This window comes from Sceloporus occidentalis, unplaced genomic scaffold (assembly GCF_023333645.1).
Source record: "Sceloporus occidentalis isolate IW3139 unplaced genomic scaffold, rSceOcc1.0.p SCAF_71, whole genome shotgun sequence".
Taxonomy (NCBI): domain Eukaryota; kingdom Metazoa; phylum Chordata; class Lepidosauria; order Squamata; family Phrynosomatidae; genus Sceloporus; species Sceloporus occidentalis.
This window is the reverse complement of record NW_028317051.1, coordinates 363,616-385,048: the sequence shown is the minus strand read 5'-3', so window position 1 is coordinate 385,048 and position 21,433 is coordinate 363,616. Positions and strand designations below refer to the sequence as shown.

Sequence of the window (21,433 nt, the reverse complement as noted above, 5' to 3'; positions counted from 1 at the left end):
TCCAATATGGCGAAATCCCGCAAACCAAAACATATTATTCATAAAATCGTTACGGACGCGGGAAATAGCGTTTTTCAACCTAAAGATATTAATCATGCATTCTCCACCTTTTTTACACACCTATATACTCCAGCACAAGATAACAGAGTCAGGCATACAATTATTACAGAAGGCAAAACTGACAAAACTTACCAATGAACACAGGGACAACTTAAATGCTATCATAACAGAGGAAGAGGTTAAACACACTATTCACTCCCTATCCAACGGTCGTGCTCCTGGCCCAGGCGGATTCTCCGCTGAATACTATAAGATACTTTCACAACACCTAGTGCCAGCCCTCACTGCATTATACAATGATATTTTTCAAAATAATTGCCCTCTACAGTCTTTGACACGTTCCACCACTATACTGATACCTAAACCACACAAAGACCCTACAAAAGTTCAATCATATCGACCCATCTCGCTTCTCAACCAAGACTTGAAAATTCTCACTAAATTCATTGCCTCCAGACTGCAATCCTTCCTACCAAAATTATTAATCCATCACCAATTGGGTTTCGTAAAAGGTCTTAATTCAGTCAGAGGTATCCGTACAGCCCTAGCAGCTGTAATAACATCCAACTCTGACCCAGATCGCCATCCTCAAGCCTTATTAAGTCTAGACGCAGAAAAGGCTTTTGATACTGTAGCTTGGCCTCACCGCTACAGGATCTTAAAAAAACGTTTCTTTGGACAACATTTTTTAAACTTTATACGCAATTTATATACGTGTCCAGAAACAGTTATCATCACAAACGGGATGGTGTCTGAGTCTATCCGCTTGGGCTGGGGGGTTAGACAGGGATGTCCTCTTTCTCCTCTCCTCCTTGATTTGGCTTTGGACCCCTACTCCGTATTCTTATTTCTTCCAATGATTTTCGAGGTATTACTTTTGGTTCACTGGAACACAAACTGACGGCTTTTGCTTATGACATCCTCTTATACATCTCTGACCCCAAAATGTCCATCCCACACATTCTCTCTTTACTACACACCTGGGGAGAGGTGATAGGTTTTAAAATTAATGTCAACAAATCAGAGGCGCTTTATTTGGGCCCCTCTGTCTTGCCTCCGGATACCCCTAGTTTTGGCTTTCATTGGGCGACAACCTCAATTAAATATCTAGGCATCATTTTACCAAAACACCCACGTTTACTCTACAGATTAAACATTTCTAGAATCATTAAGGAGGTTACGAATTAACTGAAATTATGGCATGCGTTACACTTGACACTGACGGGTAGGATTAATCTCATTAAAATGATTAGCTTTCCTAAACTTCTCTACACCATACAATCCTTACCCCTCTTAATCAAATCCACTGATCTCAAATTTTTGGACAAACAATTTAACCATTGCATCCTTGGATTGCTAGCAGTGCAGTTTACAAATTCTGCCAGGTGACCAAAAAAGAAGAAGAAATAACAACCCAGATAACAAAGTAACGGTTTACTGGGTCCCCACAAGCCTCTCAGGGACAAAGTAACCCAGGATCGTTTCTTAGAAGCTGCATAATGTAGTTTTGATGCGATTGTGGCAAGAAATGGGTTAATGTGGCACAATGGCTCTAATGGTGCCATTTTGAAGCAGTGGGGGTTAGAACTCAGTGCTTTGTGCCTGAAGCTGCCCATGGCTTAAGCCTGCAGGATTGGTTGGTAGGTGTTATCGGGCTTGGGCCCTGAATTTAACAAATTTGTAACTAAAAACAGTATTAGAGACACCAGTTCTATTACTGTTGAATGCCCAAACCCTCCCTATATTTAAAATGTAGTTTTGCCAGGGGGGGCTTAATTGACATGGGACAGAAATGCAAGCACTAAAAAATGAAAAGGCTTCTTAACCCATTCACTACCCTATAGATGTACCAGTACATCCATAAAAGGTGAGGTAGAATTTTCCCTAGGACATGCAATCTTTGCAGTGGCAGGGAGAGGTCTCTATTGACAATAGGATTACCCCGTGTCAGCAGAAGCAGTGTAAGTGCTCTCGGCGCGAGTGGTGGTCCCCTGCTACAGCATTCCCTTCCAGTAGGTGTCAATGTTGACATCAGCCATAAGGTCACTGGAGGAGAAGAGACTCTCTCTGATTGCTCCCCCTGCTGGCTGATCTCACACATTGCAATCTGCAATGCAAGGCTGTGGAGTCATGCTTGCATTGGTCATAGTGTGATCAGTGCAGGGGAGATCAGGGTGAAGAGAAAGAGAAACTAAGTTTAAGCCAACTATTAAAAATAATACACTATAGTAAAATATGTAAGCGATGTGGCCATAATATATAGAATATAAATTGGGTCATTGTTCAGGAGAGGCACCAACTGCGTAGAAGAAATGCTAGGCGAAATTAAAAAAAAAAGTTTTTTTTCTATTTTAGTAAAGGTTTTTGAGATATTAACACTGTACCCACTTTATTAGGTACACCTGTTCAATTGCTTGTTAACACAAGTAGCTAGTCAGCCAATCACATGGCAGCAACTCAATGCATTTACGCATGGGCATTAATATTGTGAGATCAGGCACTGATGCTGGACAAAAAAGGCCTGGGTCACAATTGGTGTTCCAATTCATCCCAAAGGTGTTCAATGGGGTTAAGGTCTTTGCAAGCCACTCAAGTTCCTGCATGTCGTACCATGTCTTTTGTGACCTTGCTTTGTGCACCAGGGCACAGTCAGGCTGTAACAGGAAATGGCCTTCCCCACACTGGTGCCACAAAGAGCATTTAACTGTCTAAAATGTATTTGTATGATGCAGCATTCATATTATCCCTCAGTGAAACTAAAGGGCTTGGCACTCTGATAGGCACTGTGCATTCTGACTCATCATTCACCAAACCGAGATTCATCCATCAGCCTTTGAGATACTGAATTGTGATTCGTCACTCCAGAATAACACATTTCCACTGCCACTCCAGTTTTACGCCACTCCGGCTGATGCTTGTGTGCAGTTTGGCCTTGGAAACCAGTTTGATGAAGCTCCTGACACACAAAGCTTGTGGTAATATTTCTGCCAGAGGCAGTTTAGAACAATGCAGTGAGCGATGCCACAGACGACAGGTGATTTTTTACATGCCGCATGCTTCAGCGCTCACAGACCTGCTCTGAAGGTGTGCATGGTCTACCACTTCATGGCTGAGCTATTACTCCTAGATGCTTCCACTTCACAATAATAGCACTCACTGTGGACCAGGGCAGATCTAGCAAAGCAGATATTTCACACAGTTGTGGCAAAGATGACAACCTATGGCAGTCCTACTTTAAAAGTCACTGAGCTTTTCAGTGTTACCTATTCTCGTGCCAACATTTGTCTATGGGGATGGCTGTCTATGTGCTTGATTTTAAACCAGTTAGCAGTGGGTGTGGCTGAAACATCTAAACTCAGTAATTAGGAGGTGTGTCATGTAGATGGTCCTGGCTTGTCAAAATGGCCGAAACATAAGCTTGGTAAATGGCTCCTACAATTTGGTAGGTCCTCAAACACACAACTTTAATAATACATGTGAGAACTTCCATTATGCAGTCGCCTTGTCTTACTTAGTTTGCATAGGGCTTAACTACCTGTTAACTATAGGGATATTTTTAGTCTATTATTTATAGCAATGCAGTAAAATAAGATGTAAAATTATTGCCATGTTCCATTTTATTTGAATTCTTTAACGTACACCTGAAAATATTAATTAAAAATATTGGGGCAGAGTAATCACCATGGAAACCAACAGAATGTTCCTGCTTATTTCCCCCCTTTTTTAGCAACTCGCTACAAAGCACTTAAAAAACTATGTAATTTTGAATGATCAATTTCTCTGGAGGTTAGTGTCAAAAGTCAAATTCCCTTTTTAGGGATCTATCTGAAATTATGTGTTCGTTTATCAAAGTGATTTTCATGCAACTGTGATTGCTTAATTCCTGGTGTAAAAATGATTACTTTGTGTATATATTTTACTTTACTGGAAACTGCATAAAATACTGTAGTATTTTAATAGCTATTGAGTAGTTTGAATTATTTCTATTTTAGTGATTGGTGATATTGTGTGAGCTTACCACTAAGGGGTGAAAAGTTGTCAGACCCCTTAAAAAGACACTCTAGCCTTCATATAAACTTGAATTTATATCATAGCCAAGAGGTTACTGGTAATTACTAAGTGAGAATTTTACTTAGTTTAAGAGTGATTAGTAGGTGGTTAGTTACAGTTAGTCTTAGTTTGTGCATTAACAAAGATATATGAAAATGTACACCAGTGTAAGTTAGGAAGTAAGTTAGTTTAGTAAATTAAGTTAGGTTTGTTGGGCATTTGTTAATTAATAATTATTTTATTAATTTTATTTAGCAAAATGATTTGGTGGTTGCTTGTGCATTTTAATCAGGAATTGTTATATTTAGGCCTTGCTAGTAAAGAGGGATTATTGGACTAGGTGTAGGATAAGTGATAAAAATACCTAAACTATACATTAGATTATAACGGCAAAGGTTTATTTTGTTGAGGAAATGCATGACATTTTGGCTTCTGAATCAGAGGGCATTAAGAGCATTTGAATTTCAGCCAGAAGAATCTACCGACTCTTTTACTCATGACTCTACTTCCCAAATACTGCCCCAACAGGGATGATTCTGAAGAGTAGACACCTCTATTCAGATCCACTTCAGAAATACTCTCACCATGAGTCGTGGAATCAATTTTGAAGATACAGGTCTCATTTTAATAGCATTCATCCAGCTCTTTGTAGGTATTACCTTTTGAAAAAGATTGCCTCTCATACAAATTGAAATGTTGCTCAGTTGTAATGTCCCATAAACCAAACCTATGCATGTGGGACATTACAGTACTAATTTTTTTACTTTTACCACAAACTTGCAAAGCTGTGGGTGTGAAAGCAGCTGCATAAAACTTACAAATGCGCCCCCTACATAAATACTCTGGGTGGTCTAGTTTTCAAAAATATAAAATTTTCTTCCAATAAACTGATGCGTGAAAACTCAATGTTTTAAAACTGGAATGTGCATTTTTCAATTTAAATCCAGTAATGCCCCATAACATACCTGTTTAACAGCCGCAGGGGTGTATGCAGGGAACGTGGCTGAATACAAACTGAGCTTATTCTATATTTTACACGTATCCTGTTGAAGAACCCCACTGTGTTCTTTTAAATGTGTAGCATGCAAAGTCCCAGTTCTATATGTACAATGTTACATATCACGAAATATCACACTGAGAAGATATCATTAGGTAATCACATTATGTTTCAGCGTTACTTTTAAGAAAAAACATTTTGAATGCCACTATTGATTCACAAAAAAGGCAGATGAACTATGGGAAGTTCTATATAGTCCTATTAGAAAACAAAAAACAAATCTCAGGCAGTGCAGCACACCAATATTTTGTCGGGTTTCATTAGCAGCACACAGTTACAAAAAATAATATATATACAGTGCAAGTTTGCCATCTAGTAGTCGTTTTTGGTACTGCATCTATCTTCATGCATCAGTACACAATTTTTTACTTTTGAACACCTTCATTACCAAAAAAAAAAATAGATAACTTAAAATAAATGAAAATGATATAGGAATATAGGAGTGGTTTCCAAATCAGAGCATGATAAACATGTTTGGTGTTTTTTCCCATTTATATTAGCTGTGTATATTCATATACCTGTGAAACTGAATAAAAGTATGGGTTTAGAAAAAAAAAACTATTTAATTTGATTCATAACAAAATAATATCTTACATATATGAATATATATACTTGTGTTGGTACACTAAATCCTAGTCTTGTTATATACCCTGAATATATGCATATTGTAAGAAGCACTTCATAAATTGTTGGCGCTATATAAATGGACGATTATTTGTTTGTTTGATTAGATTTAAAAAAAATTTTGGGTTTATTAAAAATAATTTAATGAACAAACTGGATGTTAAAAACAAACAGCAGAATAAAAAACAAACTTTACATTAACATGTACGTCTCGTTGTACTCTGCGCACACTTATCTCTATCATAATAGCATTTCTCTAATTACCTTCCTGTTTTACTATGACATAATAAAAGCTAGATTTTAAAAGATACAAGAACCCAAACTCTATTTGCCAAACTAGGTTTTAATAACTAAAATTGTTTTACCAGTAAATATTAATTCACATGTATTTTTTTCATATTTAATTAACTATGATGCAAGAAAAATGCATTTCTTGTTTTTCCTTTTATTTGCCAACCTGCCCCCCAGTTATGCACATCAGACCCCAGGCTTGCCACTCTGCCCCCCCAGATATGCCTTAAACCCCCTGTATGCCACTCTGCCCCGCAGATATGCCTTATGCCCCCTATATGCCACTCTGCCCCGCAGATATGCCTTATACCCCCTATATGCCACTCTGTCCCCTGATATGCCTTATACCCCCTCTCGTATGCCACTCTGCCCCCCCTCCCCAGACATGTGCGCCAGACTCCCTGGTGTCTACTGGAGGCATCCGGTGAGCGTCTGCCCGATGTGCATAGACAACTTCTGCTGCGCCACGGCTTCTATGATGGAGCACCGGAAGGTCATGTCATCATAGAAGCCCTGGCGGAAGTGGAGGTTGCCTGCGCACAACGCACAGACATCCACCTCCTGTCAGAGAGGAGGATCCATGTGCCCTGCAGCGCTGCCGGGGAATCTGGATCTAAGTGGATCTTATAGTCTGACCTCTATTTGCTCTTAAAAAAAAACCTCATCTTATATTCGATAAAATTGATTTTCATCGCTTTTATCGATTTGTTGTTGCAGCCCTAAAAGATATTGCAAAAACACAAATATTGATACTGTCCTGTAAAGTGAAAAAGCTCTGGTCCTTAAATTAGCCATGTCCATCGAAGAACTTATGAGTATACAACAAGAGTATACATTTCTCAAGAACATGGCAAGATTGATTAAATTATAGCATATATTATAGAATATATTCCTAGCTTAATTACCTGTATCCAAGAAGTGAGATCAACCTTCATGCAGAAAGTAAAGCTCTAATGAACGCCCAAGTAACATAATACCAGGAATATGAAAGGTAAAAACAGCTTGGTTTGTCCGCTGTAGAGCATAGATACATCTCTTAGAATTGAACTTATCAATTAAATTAAGCTCTATGCAGGATCAGCTCAGCTCTTCTTGCTGGAGAAACTGAATGGTGTCCCTTCAACAAGTGACATAGACAGTGGGGTTTGTTCACTAAATATTTCACCTGTACATTAGCTTGCATTAGGTTTACAGTGTGTGAATGATGTTCTTGTCCGGTTGAGTTGTGGTGAAAACCTTTGAACAAGAATTCTCTGCATCCTTGTACCAGATGTTGAGGCAACAAAGTGAACCTCAAGAAATATTTCAATGTGGTTAACATCCAGAGTGTAGTTTAAATGTAAAATGTCAACTGCTGGCCCCCTGCCCAGCAGGAAAATTCAAGTCCAGTAAACCAATAAATCATGCAGTCTCCCTGAAGAAAGATACATTTAATAAAGTATCTGTAAAGAAAAAAAAAAAGGAACATTTACTTCTTCGAAAAGCTTAAGAATCACTCATGCTAGTACTAATTTGTGTGCTAAACAAGTTATCATCACAGAGGAATATCTACTGCATCAGGACATGTCTGTCCCCTACCAGGTTGTTAATAAGCAAAAATTAGTTTTTGGACAAGTGGTGGTTTCACTGACAGACTGGGTCCTATTAGAAGGCGTTTCCAGCCATTTGGAGCCATATACCGTATTTGCTCGATTATAAGACAAGGGTTTTTTCAGAGCAAATACTCTGAAAAATACCCATCGTCTTATAATCGAGGTCGTCTTCTAATTAGACCTCAAAACGTCCGCTGGGGCCAGGCTGCTTACCGGTGCTTTGGTCGCGAGCAGCAGGAGAACAGGAAGCTAGAAGAGTGTCACATAACTTTGCCTCCCCCCTCCTTCCTCTGGGGGCGGGGCCAGAGAAGTTGCTCGCACAGCCGGGCCCCTGCGGAAGTCTTCGAGTGAGAGATCTGCAGTTCAGGTAAGGGGGTGGGGTGGGGGAGGGTTTTTGTGATTAATGTGTGAAGTATGTGTGATTAATGGAATGAATGAGTATTTAAATGTTTGTGAATGAGTGTGTGTTAGTATGGATGTGTAAGGGGGGTAGTGGTGGTAGCATGACATAGGGAGGCTGTACTCACACTCCTATCATCCCCAGGTTCCAGCATGTACTGGCTGCCTTGGCTTGATAGGAGTGTGATTGCTGTTAGCAGTTATATATATATACCTCCAGAAATGCCTTTTAACCCCCTATATGCCACTCTGGCATATAGGGGATTAAAAGGCATATCATGGGGCAGAGTGGCATATAGGAGGGTATAAGACATTTCTGGAGGCAGAGTGGCATATAGAGGGTTAAAAGGCACATCATGGGGCAAAGTGGCAACCCTGGGGGCAGATGTGCATAACTGGGGGGGGCAGGTTGGCAAATAAAAAAATATATATTTTTCTCAATCATAGCTTTTATTAAATATGAAAATATTGTTTACATGAATTAATATTTACTAGTAAAACTTTTTTTCCTATAGGGTCGTCTTATATTCAGGCTTTTTGTTTTTTTTCCTAAATTAATATTTAGATTTTGGGGGGTCGTCTTATAATCAGGGTCGTCTTATAATCGAGCAAATACGGTGTATATATATTGCTGTTGCACACTTATTTCCTGTAAGTGGTTTTAACCATATATATATTCTGTACAACTTTTTTATACTGCACAATGTGCTTTTACTCTTTGTTTTTGTACTAATTATTAAAAGATGTTTTCTACATGATTTCGATGGGTTCATTTACCATGGAGGCTTTGTGACTGCAATATTTCATCTTCACTCACACTGCTTTATATTTTTGGCAATATTACACAATTGTGTTTCAATTTTTTTTTGTTTCCCACATGTCCTGCACTCTCATCTGGTCCACTATGGCCTCCTTGAAAATGCATTACAAAATTCAGCAGAATTCCCCATATTCATTACCCCACCTCTCGTGCAGCATATACACTGATCAGCCATAACATTATGACCACTGATGGATAAAGTGAATAACACTGATAATCTTGTTATCCTGGCACCTGTAAGTGGGTGGGATATACTAGACAGCAACTGAACAGTTCCTCCTCAAAGTTGATGTGTTAGAAGCAGAAAAAACAGACAGACCTAAGGATCTGAGCAACTTTAACAAGGGCCAAATTGCCAAAAAAGTTAATTTCTGATAGTTGTCAGAACACACAGTGTATCGCAGTTTGTTGGGTATGGAACTGCATAGCCTTAGATCAGCCAGGGTGCCCATGCTGACCCCTGTCCACTGCCAAACGTGCCTACAATGGGCACGTGAGTATAAGTACTAGACCATGGAGCAATGGTGGCCTGGTCTGATTAATCACATTTTCTTTTACATCACATGGATGGCCAGGTGCGTGTGCATTGCTTACTTGGAGAACACTTGGCACTAGAATGCGCTATGGGAAAAAGGCAAGCCGGCGGAGGCAGTGCGGTGCTTAGGCCAATGTTCTGTTGGGTAACTTGGCTCATGCAGTCCATGTAGATGTTACCTTGACACATACCACCTTTTTAAGAATTGTTGCAGACCCTGTACACCCTTTCATAGATTCAATATTCCCTGATGGCACTGGCCCCTTTCAGCAGCATAATACACCCTGCCACAATGCTAAAATGGTTCAGGAATTGTTTGCGGAACACAACAATGAGTTTAAGGTGTTGACTCGGCCCCCAAACTCCCCAGATCTCAATCCAATTGAGCATCTGTGGGATGTGGTGGACAAACAAGTCCGATCCATATTTTATAAATAAATGTAATGTATGATCCATGGAGGCTCCACTTACAGGACTTAAACAATCTGCTTCTAACGACTTGTTGCCAGATACCACAGCACACCTTCAGGGACAAGTGACAGCCAGGGCTGTTTTGGCTGCAAAAAGGGGACCTATACAATATTAGGCAGGTGGTCATAATGTTATGACTGATAGGTGTATAATTCAGATAATTTCAGTGGTTGGCCTTCTGGGGCCCATTCAGAGCTCCCAGAAAAGAGGGGCAGAAAGACTTGGGTTCGAAAGAAGGACCCTTTAGGTGTATGTTATAGGACTAATACCTTCCACAAGCTTTTGCTTAGATGCAGATTTCTCCTCTACTTTGCTCCAGGACTGTGGTAAGTTCCTTATATCTGACAGATGATCATAACGCACTTGTAGGAGTAGCCTTCTCTGCAGATATCTAATTGTACATTAAGGATTCACTGTAAAAAATAAACTATGCAGTATCTCAAGTAGTTAAATTTGTGAAATGGGAAAATATTTTCAAATCATACATTTCATTTATTAATCACAAACAATGTTGTTGTTGCCCATGTCAGAAACATCATACAAACGGATACATAAGTAAAAAACAAAAAGCCCCCCCCAAAAAAAATATATTTTATGTAACTTAACTCAAGGTGTTTTATCTTGGTATCACTCCTTCAAAATATCCACTCTGATCCAGCAATGTATTCAAATCAAGTGCTGGCTTAGGCATGTTCTTCCTCCGTTGCCAAAGTCAATGCCACTGAGCTCTAGGATATGACATCATATTGATTTCTCCACTCAGGATGCACAGCGGGACAGACTGCTATGGAGGCTTAATGTATATGGGCTGGTTGCAGAGAGAATATATAGGTTGATCTTGCCTCGTCAGGAATACACAACTGCTCTTCACCCTGTTGATTTTTTATCAGTAGAATGGGTTTTTGAGATCTTATTATCGCAGGTGGTGGAAAACCTGTGTTGTGGGTGAGGCTCTGAGAAACGACTTTTCTGTGGGAAATGAAGTGTCGATGATTGTTGATTGAGTTAGGGACATATCTGCCCGCTGCATATGTCCATTAGGCTAGGTTTCCACTTGGATTTTTGTCCTGCGTTTTTTTTCTTGATGAAAAACGCCAAGAAAACTGCCACTGCATTTTCCTGCGTTTTGGCGTTTTTTTCTGGAGTTTTTTCTGGCGTTTTAGCCTTTCTGTGGAAATTGCTTTTTTTGACCTTAGGCAGTTTTTCCAGCCTTTACAAGTTAGCAGTTTCACCCAGCTAAAAGGGATTAGGATAAATGGCAAGTATCTGCCCCCGATGTCATTTACTTGGTAGACCCCTTTGTCTCTTTTCTGTGGTTTGTAAGGCATGCTTTATTCCGAATGTCTGCTCCTCTAGGAAGATTGGCCCCAAATGATGGTGCAAATTGTTTGCTGTTGCTTTTGGCACGCAGGATCCAGTTGATGCGTCGCGTATGTTTGTTTGTAATGGCATGTTTGTTCCAAATGGTGTAAAATTCAATATGAATCAGTCCAGGACTTTGTTTTGTGTGAAACTGTTTGTTTTCAGCCTATTTCTCGTAGGACACACAGATACTGGGTCCATCCTCTGCATTGTAACTGTGGAAAAAACGCCATAAAAAACGCCAAGGCAATAAACCCACATGGCTTTTTCATGGCGTTTTTTCTCTCCCATAGACTTCTATTGGAGAAAAACGCCAAGATTTCCTTGCAAAAAACGCCAGAGTGTCAACATGCTGCGATTTTGAAAAACGCCAAAGAGGACTGGAAAAAACGCCAGACAGAAAAACGTGGATATGGCATTTTGCGATTTCCTATTGAAAAACAGCTAACATCTGGCTGCTGCGTTTTTCCACAAAAAAAACGCCAGGTGGCGCTATTGGCGTTTTTATGGGCGTTTTTAGCATAAAAAAACCAAGTGGAAACCTAGCCTTAGGGAGACAAATAGTTTAGCATCCAGTTCTGCACACAGGCAATGTACAATTAAGAACACCCACAAAGCTTACTTTATGATTAATCCATCCTACAGTGTGGAACCTGGGTATGTACTGTCTGGAATTAGTTTGGCCTCCCTCCATTGTGGCTGGATTTAAAATTGGACTAGACAGGGTCAATATCCAGAGCTCAAAGAGGTTTGGAGGGCAATCTTTGTTTCAAAACCATTGTATTAGTATGATTATTACTTTAATGTAAGAGAAAGTTGTTTTATTAAACTTTATTATATGCTATAGATTACTATAATCAAACATCAGAGGTGCAATTATTAGCAGCCTGTAACAGTTCTAACTTTTTTATCTTACATGCATAATTATTATACATTATATTTTTAATAATAAATATAATGTTTCCCTAGACTATCTTGCTTTGCAGGTCTTAGCAGAGGTACTTTACATTGTATCTATTTTGTAGGAATTGCACGTAAATTATATAAACTGCTGTAACATACATAGTAATCTGTAAAGCAATATAAAGGATACTGATTTCTGTAACGTTTCTCTATGTCCTGCAGCCACTCCAGCATGTCAGCTATAGAAGGGCTGACAGCAGAACGCATCAGGGAGGCTTCAAGGCCAATCTTCCCTGCATTTACCTCATAGACATACAGGACAGCTCCAACCTGATGACTCACAGAATCCCTCACCCTCTGCAGAATACACCTGAAATTACAAATATCAATGGTACCAGTTAAGCCACTATGAGCAACGTTATATTGGAATAACTTAAAACATAACCTACTATACACCAAAAACAATTTACTTAAACCCCTTAAGGACCAAGCTGGTTTTTTTTTTGGGGGGGGGGTTTGTACCCAAGAAGGGCATTATTTTGATCATATCTTATTTAATATAAACAAATAATAACATGGTGAAAAAAGAAAAAAATTGACTTATTTGAAAAATATTTTACTCATCTACAAAAGTTAATGGAAAAATCTGCTAACTAGATTAGATTCTAATATTTGTCCCGAGTTTAGAAATCCCCAATATTTTCATGTTTTTTTTTTGAAAACTATTTTTTGTTATAGAGCAATAAGTAGCTAACTGCTATTTCAAAACCATTCTTTTCAAATCTGGTCGTTTTGTCCTCATGTCCTATGTGGAACATCTTTGAAGCCAGTAAATTCAATTTACCCCCATCAAACCATGTATTTTTTTAAATTGGTCACCCCGGGGTAGTGTTTTACGTATGCAGTTTACGTATTCCACCCCAACCTATTGTATCAAAACAAGACAGTAGCTTGAACAAAGGGACGTTTGTGAAGAAGAACTTTGTTCATAAGCGGGAATTATAGGAAATATGAAGTCCCAAACAATCTTGGCACTTGTTCCCAGGTCTTCTGGGCAACCTGCAGGGTCAAGGTGGCTATCTTTTCCCTCATATACCTGGAAGGATAACCAGTCTTGCTTTTGAAGAGCTTATACATCTTCACTTCAAACAAGGTCTCTGAAAATGAGGTGGCTAATCAGGGCCGGCGTTTATACAACCTTAAAAACTGGGGGTGCTCCTTAGGGCGGAACAGGCTGTTGACAGCATGAAATGAAGAATTGTTTCATACCTTTGCCTAGCATAAATGAGGGTACTACACATGAGACTGATGCAATGTTTTTGCCATTTAACATTGTGAGTGCCCACAATTTAAAAAACGGGGTTCCATGGCTGCTTTGCCAAAAAAAGAACCAGAGCTACCAGGTCTCCTCTAGTGCCGCAAGGGATCTTCCTCTCTGGCAGCCGGCACTTTTGCTGGGGCTTCTATACTGGAGCATCGGCAGGTCATGTCATGCCAGCACTCATATAAAAAAAACTTGTCATATATTTAAGCAAATATGGTATTTTCACATTATTATTTGTATTTCCTTGGATCTGGATGGTTCCTTTTATGGTGTTATGGTGGCAGCAATGAAGTTTATTGTTTTAAAATTGTATTACATATTTTTTAATATAGTTAATTGTGGTTGCTCTGGAATTTTGTTTTTCAGTTTTTGAATGACTCGATGGAAACAATCATTGACCGCTTCTTCAGGTCTTAACCGCAGCCATTCATGATGTTGGATATCGGTTAATCATGATGACTTTCTGATATTAACCCCATCATAGATAAGGCTACTGGGTCTAATTTCTACCCAAAGGTCGAAACCTTTAAGCATTTGTTCAATCATAATTTGCGTCTTATTTACTGTACCCAATTATTACGTCTTCAGGTCTTACTGTATTTTGTATATAATGTACAGCCAATACACTGTATTTGCAGCATGCTCATGCCTGTTTGGTAGGCCTCATATTACACATTTGTGGAAGTTTAACCGTGGGTCCAATATTTTCTCATTACCCTAACTTTTTTCCCCTATTATTTAGCCTCCATATTGGGGCAATGTGGAGTGTTTTAGTTATTTTTTATTATAATAAATAAATGTCAAGGCAACCCTTCAGAAATTATTTAGCTTCAGAATACACAAGATCTTTACGTATATAGATGTAGTATCAATGCTATGTTAATATACAGACTATGAAGCTCATGTTTATTTACATATATCCTTTTGTAGATCTTTGTGTGTCTATGATGTATATCAGATGTAAAATGCTAACTTTTATGTTGTATTTCCAAAAGAGAAGAAAAAGCAAAAGAAATAGATAGTTTTTTCATGATAAAGCCTTTCAACTTTACACCCAGTTCGTTTATGTGGGTATGTTTTCATTGGGTGGGATCTAGTATTATAAAATACATGCAAAAATTAGGGAATGTTATCAATGTGAGCAGCTTACATGTAGTCATTCAATTTCTCCAGAGTAACCTCCATTGCTGACTTGAGTTTGTAGTGGAGACGTCCCTGTAGATCAGCAAAGATACTGAGTGGACTGTTTTTGAATATGACTTTCTGGCAAGCCTCCATCTGCTCTGCAAGGTTACTCAAATTAGCGATCAGCGGATCACACTCCAGAAGAGTGAGTTTCCATTCCTCATGATGTTGTTCTACAGTATCAAAGCATCTTCTAAGGGACTGTTGAACAGATCCTAGCACTCCTTTATCTGTCATTCTGCAACAAAAAAAAAAAATCAATGGAGTGTTAAAAACAATACTGCATTCATTCAACTGACCTATTTTTTCCATTAAGCAGGTGTGACTACATTATTAGACTGCAGACTTATGTGTCAATGACATTATTATTATTTATTGTTTTATATAGATATCATTGTGTTATATATATCTGTAGCGCTGTACAATGGCCAATGGACAGGACAAAACAAGTAGTATTTAACTGTTAGAATATTCTTTGTCTTGAATATCTAAACTTCTACAGTGATCAAACAGCAATCAAGACCACAGCTTCTAGGTCTTATTAAGCATGTTTATTCAATAACAAAGTAACATACAGTACTGATGGGCAGATTGTAGGCTCAGTATTCTTGGTGAGATGAAGGTGAAAGAGCGTAGAAAGAGAGAGACCTTGTCCTTGTAATCATGCCTATTTATACCCCTTTACATTTGGTTAGGTTATACGTTAAGGAATCCTATTTGAGCATTCATATAATACACCGGCATTCCACAGGAGACCCTCTAAGCTATGTCACATAATTGATACCATATGTTCCTAGCACTCAAGTTGCATTCAGGCCTAAAATGTGCAGAACAAAATAAAAGTATAAAAATTATTTCTTACAGTAACATAACAATTTGACTTACAGAGACAACATGTGACATTGGCGAGTTACATCCAGGGTCAATTTGTGCATTAGAGCAGAGACCTGCGGCCAAGAAGGTGAAATTCTGGTTCCTTCTGTTGCGGGCGACACATGGTTGACAAAGAACATTCAGGATTTCTTGATAACCGAAATCATAATGGCTTTGTTTGAAGGTTTTTTTTTGTTTGTTTGTTTGTTTTTTAAAGTGACACTTCAGTGTCCCAGGCAGGATCCACAATGTAGAATGCACATTAAAGCACTTTGTGAGTACTTTAACGTGCATTCTTCAAAAACATGAGTCTGACAATACAAACAAACCTTATTCTCCATGGTATGTTGTATTGTGCCAACAATTGGCTGCTTACAGTGCAAGAGAACACTCCCACTGAGGTCTTGTTAAACTCCAACAAAACTCTCAGCCAGCACGGGAGCTGACTGGCAGTAAGTATATGAAATGGCAGGAAATGCTTCCGGTCAGGTTGTTCCTGATTTTATCCTCAAGCATCTAGTCTCGGCTGATGTTTCTTGAGGGAAAGGTGTCAGCAGCGGATATTCTAACATTGGCTGACAAAGGAGGGGTTCAAAGGTCCGAGAAGCAGTGGAAGCCAATATATACCCTCTCTGGAATGCACAAAGATGTACAAGAACCACTAAGCTATCATATGCTTTAAAGTGTATACGATGGCTGGAGTGGCCATTTAAAACAGGTATATATTAGCTATTTGTATGTCCTACCTCTGTTACGTTACCTCAAGGGCTTCATTAGCACTACCTTAAAGAATCAACCAAGTGAGGTATTTAAGTGTCCAAAAACATTGTGTTTTACGATACATATACACAGATCAGCCGTAACATTTTGACCACTGACAGGTGAAGTGAATAACACTGATAATCTTGTGGAAAACATTTCTTGCTTAAAGTTGATGTGTTAGAAGCAGGAAAAAAACTGGCAAATTTAAGGATCGGAGTGACTTTGACAGGGGCCAAATTGTGATGGCAAGACAAAATAGCATCCCCAAGGTCTGCAGTGGTCAGTACCTATCACGAAATTGTCCAAGAAAGAAAAAGCGGCAAACCAGCAACAGGGTCATGGAGGCCAAGGCTCACTGACGCATGTGGGGGCAAAGGCTGGCTCTTGTGGTCAAATGCAACAGACGAACTACTGTAGCTCAAATTTAGTTGTCAGAACACACAGGGAATTGCAGCATATTGCATATGGGGCGGCGCAGCGGCAGACCAGCCAGGATGCCCATGCTGACGCCTGTCCACTGCCAAAAGCGCCTACAATGGGCACATGAACATAAGAACTGTATCAAGTGCAATGGAAGAAGGTGGTCTGGTGAATCACATTTTCAATCAGCGCTAAAAAGTCCTTAAATCCAAAAAAAAGCGTAAAATAATCAGTCTTTAAGGAGTTAATCGACAGTGAAAAACAATCTGGAGGTCAATCTGCTCACAAATTAGTGATCTTAACAATTAATGGTAGCATATCTTTACCTAAATATGCATCATGTATACACATATAATACCCTGCCACTCAATTAAAAATAAAACACACCAACTTTTCTACTATACCAACGTAAGCCGCGTTCGCTACACTCTAACATGACGATTCATGGGGAGCCTTACCTCCACTCCTAGAAAATGCTCCCAGATTCACGTGGGCATGCTGGGAACTGTAGTTCTTCCGTACTTGAGAAAACAACTTTATTGAACAGAAACCTTATTACAACCCATATAAAACTATCTTTCTGCCAAATGTGTATCCAAATTACCACATTTATAAGGCCCTATCAATAATATGCCCCATGGGTAATGTAGTACACAAAATCAGCTTCACTAAGTTTACTACCGTGACGACAATACGGGACGGAAATACATGTTGTTGGTGTTTTTTTTTGCTTACCCGGAAACAAGGCATTACAACTTCCAGCTTAGTGCGTTGTAGCTCCTTCCGGTAGCGGCATCAGGGCAGGTGATTACTAGAAGATTATTATCCTTCCAGTTCTAGTTTGTAACGGTGATCCCGGATTTGGGGGATGAAGGAGCTGAGGGATGAGGAACGACGCAGGAAACACAGGCCGCGTAGCCCGCAACCAACTTCGGTAAAGCAGGAGAGGGTGAGTCCAGCCAGGCCTCACCGACAGTGGCAAAGTCGAAGCCCCAGTAGTAGCGGCGAGGAATGCCCCTCGCAGGAACAGTTACGGAGAAGGAGCAGGTAAGCCGACACGGAGCCTAGCGTTTTTTGGCTGTGCCTGAACGGGTTGTTGTATAACGTTCGTGCTTTAGCTACAGCAGTGTTATGTCGCGCTTACCGCTAGATGCTCGGTTGATCCGATACTCAGACGTATTTGTAAAGATCTAAGTCCATCATGCGAATTAGTCACCGCGGGGTCCAATAGAATATTAATTTGTAGCGGTAAATATTGCTCCATGCGTCTGTATCTTTAACACTTCCTGACTTTCATTTACTGTGACACACATAAGCGTAATTATTTTTAATGGGCTATTGTTTGCTATCTAAAGAGTAAAGGTCCTCATTTGCTTCATTGGGGAAATAATAACTCACAGTTTACATAAGCAAGTATTTTTTCAGTTTCCGTTACCAAGTGAACAAGTTCAATGGGGATTCTGGTCCTGGTAAAAAAAAAAAAAAAAGCAGCCTTTAAAAAAAAAAAGTGGTTTTCACGGAAGTGAAGAGATTTACACATTTGCTATGGTCAAGGCTACCATTCCAACCAACATTTCAATTTCTGTGTTCAGAAGAACTTTGCAACATTACATATCAAAATAGATGGTATAAAATAAATTGACAATGCTCTTAAATGTTCAATAGGTTAAATAAAACACACTTCAGCGATACTTGTGCTATATTTGGAGGGTGAAGGTATACGTTTTATTCCGATTCCCATGGTTCTGATCATATGCCCTTGGTTCACCATTCAAATTTCTGTGGAGTATAACATTGGTTACCAAAATAATAGAGCAGTTGTCACAGTAAAAACTGAATTCATAGATTGTTGCTTTGTCCTTTGGAAAAAGTGAACAAAAGTGGCTGAAGGCAAAAGCATTATGGGGAGTTCATAAACATGCTATTGGGGACAAATATATCCAGTTTAAATTGTATTTACTGAAATTTGTGCTGGACCATTTTGACACTTTTTTTTTAATTCTTCAGATCACCCTTAAAAAGGAAGAACAAGTCATCTGGCAAACCCATTAAATCATCTAAATATAAGAGAAATCAAAGTGAGAGCAGGAGCCCACCTCACATAGAGGTCAAAGTAAAACAGGTAATATGAGCATATACACAGGGCTGAATTCAAGTTCTTAGGCTTGGTAAGATGAAAAATTTCATCTCGCAGTTATTACCCATATAGTATGAAAGTCCAACTCATTATTCCCCGAGAAAGTAAAGTAAGTGTCTCATTAAAGGTCTGCTAAGCTTCAGTGATTTATTTGCTTTAATGTTGTTTTGACAATTTGGGCATAATCAGAAGTATACTGACAAATTTAATGAACCATTGATACAAGGATGCTCTTTTCTAGTGTACCTGTAGGTACTTTCCCTGGAAACACTTTGCTTAAATAAGTGTGCGCACTTGGGTATTGAAGATAACTACTTGGTCCCTATTTTAGGCTGACTAAAACAAACATTGGTTTACTGTGTTGATTAATCATTACAGCCTCAAAGTGTTTTCATATTATTATTTTTATCCTCATTTTCATTATTCACCTGTAACAATTTCCCAATTCATTCCAAACTTATTGTTGAAACGCCTGGTCCACCTTCTCAAAACAAAGGGAAGGGTGATCAGCATGGGATTGGGCTTGCTGATGGCAGGTCCTTGTTGCCTGTCAGCTTTAGACAGCATTGTAGGCTGTGAGCTGACAGTGTAACGGTGCAGATTTTAAATGCCAGAATGCATGTTTTACTTCCAGTAAAAGTTTAGAAGAAGTTAGCTTCATGTTGTGTACAAGGAAACGTTTTGGCCCTCCAAAAGATTAAGAAAACCTATGACATATTCCTGAATGGGGGGGGGGGGTGATGATCAAAAGTTTGGTGTAAAAGCAGTGGCGCATATCCTGTGGAAGAAATAGTAAGCAGAATTAAGATTTTTTTCCCAATATATGTGTGAATATAGTTTCAAACAAAACTCTCATGAAAAGTAATGGGGTCAAACAAGGAATACTAAATGTGTTCGGAGAAGCTCACTTTATTTTAAAATTGAATATAGGATATTTTATTAATTATTAACTAATACATCGATTGTTTATGCCAAATCTAACCAGTTTTATCTGAAAGTAAAATGTTGCCATGTAATATGTAACATTCTAATTTAACAGGAAAAACAAGAGCACTCTCGCAGGGCACATGAGGAGAGGCAACCCAGGGAGCGCTGTGAGGAGGACCACAGACGAAACAGACACAGAGACCAAACAGACAGAGGGCGTTACAATCACTCCCGGTCCCGGGAATGGGATCGTGAGGAACGGCATATGAGAGACCAGAGAACAGAACGGGAAATCCATAATGAGCGGAGGAGGGAGAGACGACAAAGAGAAGAGCAGGAAGGAGAATCGGAGCAACACGACACAGATAATACAGACGGCACATCCAATAAGGAAAAGCCCAACTTTGAACTGTCAGGTGCCTTGGTGGAAGATACAAACACATTCAGGGGAGTTGTGATAAAATACAATGAGCCCCCTGAAGCTCGTATCCCCAAAAAACGTTGGCGTCTGTACCCCTTTAAGAATGACGAGGCTTTGCCTGTCATGTATATTCACCGACAAAGTGCTTATCTTTTGGGCAGGCAGAGACGTATTGCCGATATACCTATAGACCATCCATCATGCTCAAAGCAACATGCTGTTCTACAGTATAGGTGAGTAATGCAGTTATTTTTTAACTTGTATGTATGTGAATAAAAAAACACTTAAACATAAATTAACATAATGTTAAACTAAAGTAGATTAAAATGTACTGAATGGCCTTTTAGGGCTGATGAATTAGTTGTTATATCTGTACCTCACAATACTTAAGCACAGCTGATGACTAGTGTATTTATAATCCTACATCAAATTAGTATTGTGAAAACTTTATGCCTTCTGCTGTATTGCTCGATAGGTAAACTGTGATTTTTCTGTATTGCACAAGTTAAATTTCCTAGTTTCCTTGCTTGTTGTGCCATTGCTTTTTTAATTCAATACACAGTAAGCCGCTCTGTGTCTTAACTCTTGCTGTTTCAGAATGGTCGCGTTCACCCGTGCTGATGGAACAGCTGGCCGTCGAGTAAGACCTTATATTATTGACCTGGGTTCTGGCAACGGCACTTACCTAAATAACCAGCGCATTGAACCGCAACGATATTATGAACTGAAGGAGAAAGATGTGCTTAAATTTGGTTTTAGCAGCAGGGAATATGTTGTTCTCCATGAGTCATCAGACACTTCTGAAGTAGACAAGCAGCAGGATGACGACGACGAAGAAGACGAGGGTACTGATAGCTAGTGAATGTACCATAAAATCAAAAGGACTTAAGACCTAAACTTCACTGTGGTCAGATGCATTGTTCTACAGAATGGAATATTGTTGGCCTGTCTCATAAAAAAATATCTTGAAATTTTGCATGGTCTTAAAACAATAAACTGTAAATAATTTGTATTTCTCTTTTTTTTTTATGTCTTGAGGTTAGGGGCAATGGGGTGAGACGTAGTGATTATCCTGTTTACATATGATGAAAAATTACAGTTGAGTGGTTTCTTGTTTTAATTGTTACATAAAGGGAATTTTGATGCATGTTCTTGAAAGATACTCATGTTTTATGGTGTTCTAAATCTCACGTTAAGAATGTCCAGAGTATGTGGTTTTC

At 39.1% G+C, this 21,433-nt stretch overlaps 2 protein-coding genes across 2 annotated transcripts; one reads left to right on the top strand and one right to left on the bottom strand.

Annotated features, from left to right (window-relative positions):
• Nucleotides 1-10,142: 10,142 nt before the first annotated feature.
• LOC149286244 (AFG2-interacting ribosome maturation factor-like) lies at nucleotides 10,143-15,670 on the bottom strand. The gene is made up of 4 exons (XM_089494305.1): nucleotides 15,621-15,670; nucleotides 14,639-14,911; nucleotides 12,355-12,534; nucleotides 10,143-10,290 (listed from the first exon to the last, which is right to left on the bottom strand). Exons 1-4 carry the CDS (start codon nucleotides 15,668-15,670, stop codon nucleotides 10,143-10,145), a joined length of 651 nt encoding a protein of 216 aa, XP_089350431.1.
• A 1,926-nt stretch (nucleotides 15,671-17,596) lies between these two features.
• Nucleotides 17,597-21,072, top strand: LOC149286243 (uncharacterized). The gene is made up of 4 exons (XM_089494344.1): nucleotides 17,597-17,775; nucleotides 18,736-18,850; nucleotides 19,905-20,446; nucleotides 20,811-21,072. The coding sequence occupies exons 1-4, from the start codon at nucleotides 17,597-17,599 to the stop codon at nucleotides 21,070-21,072; spliced, it is 1,098 nt and encodes a 365-aa protein (XP_089350470.1).
• The last annotated feature ends 361 nt before the right edge of the window (nucleotides 21,073-21,433 follow it).

Bases quoted from the DNA above. Each gene is read 5' to 3' on its own strand.
- LOC149286244 (XM_089494305.1), bottom strand. From the start codon at position 15,670: ATGTGTCGCCCGCAACAGAAGGAACCAGAATTTCACCTTCTTGGCCGC. The intron at 12,535-14,638 runs GTAAGCTGCTCA...TTGTAATTTCAG, and splicing joins GAGAAATTGAATGACTACAT to GTGTATTCTGCAGAGGGTGA. The intron at 10,291-12,354 runs GTATCCTTTATA...ATGTACAATTAG, and splicing joins GAGAAACGTTACAGAAATCA to ATATCTGCAGAGAAGGCTAC.
- LOC149286243 (XM_089494344.1), top strand. From the start codon at position 17,597: ATGAAGGAGCTGAGGGATGAGGAACGACGCAGGAAACACAGGCCGCGT. The intron at 17,776-18,735 runs GTAAGCCGACAC...TTAATTCTTCAG, and splicing joins CAGTTACGGAGAAGGAGCAG to ATCACCCTTAAAAAGGAAGA. The intron at 18,851-19,904 runs GTAATATGAGCA...CTAATTTAACAG, and splicing joins TAGAGGTCAAAGTAAAACAG to GAAAAACAAGAGCACTCTCG.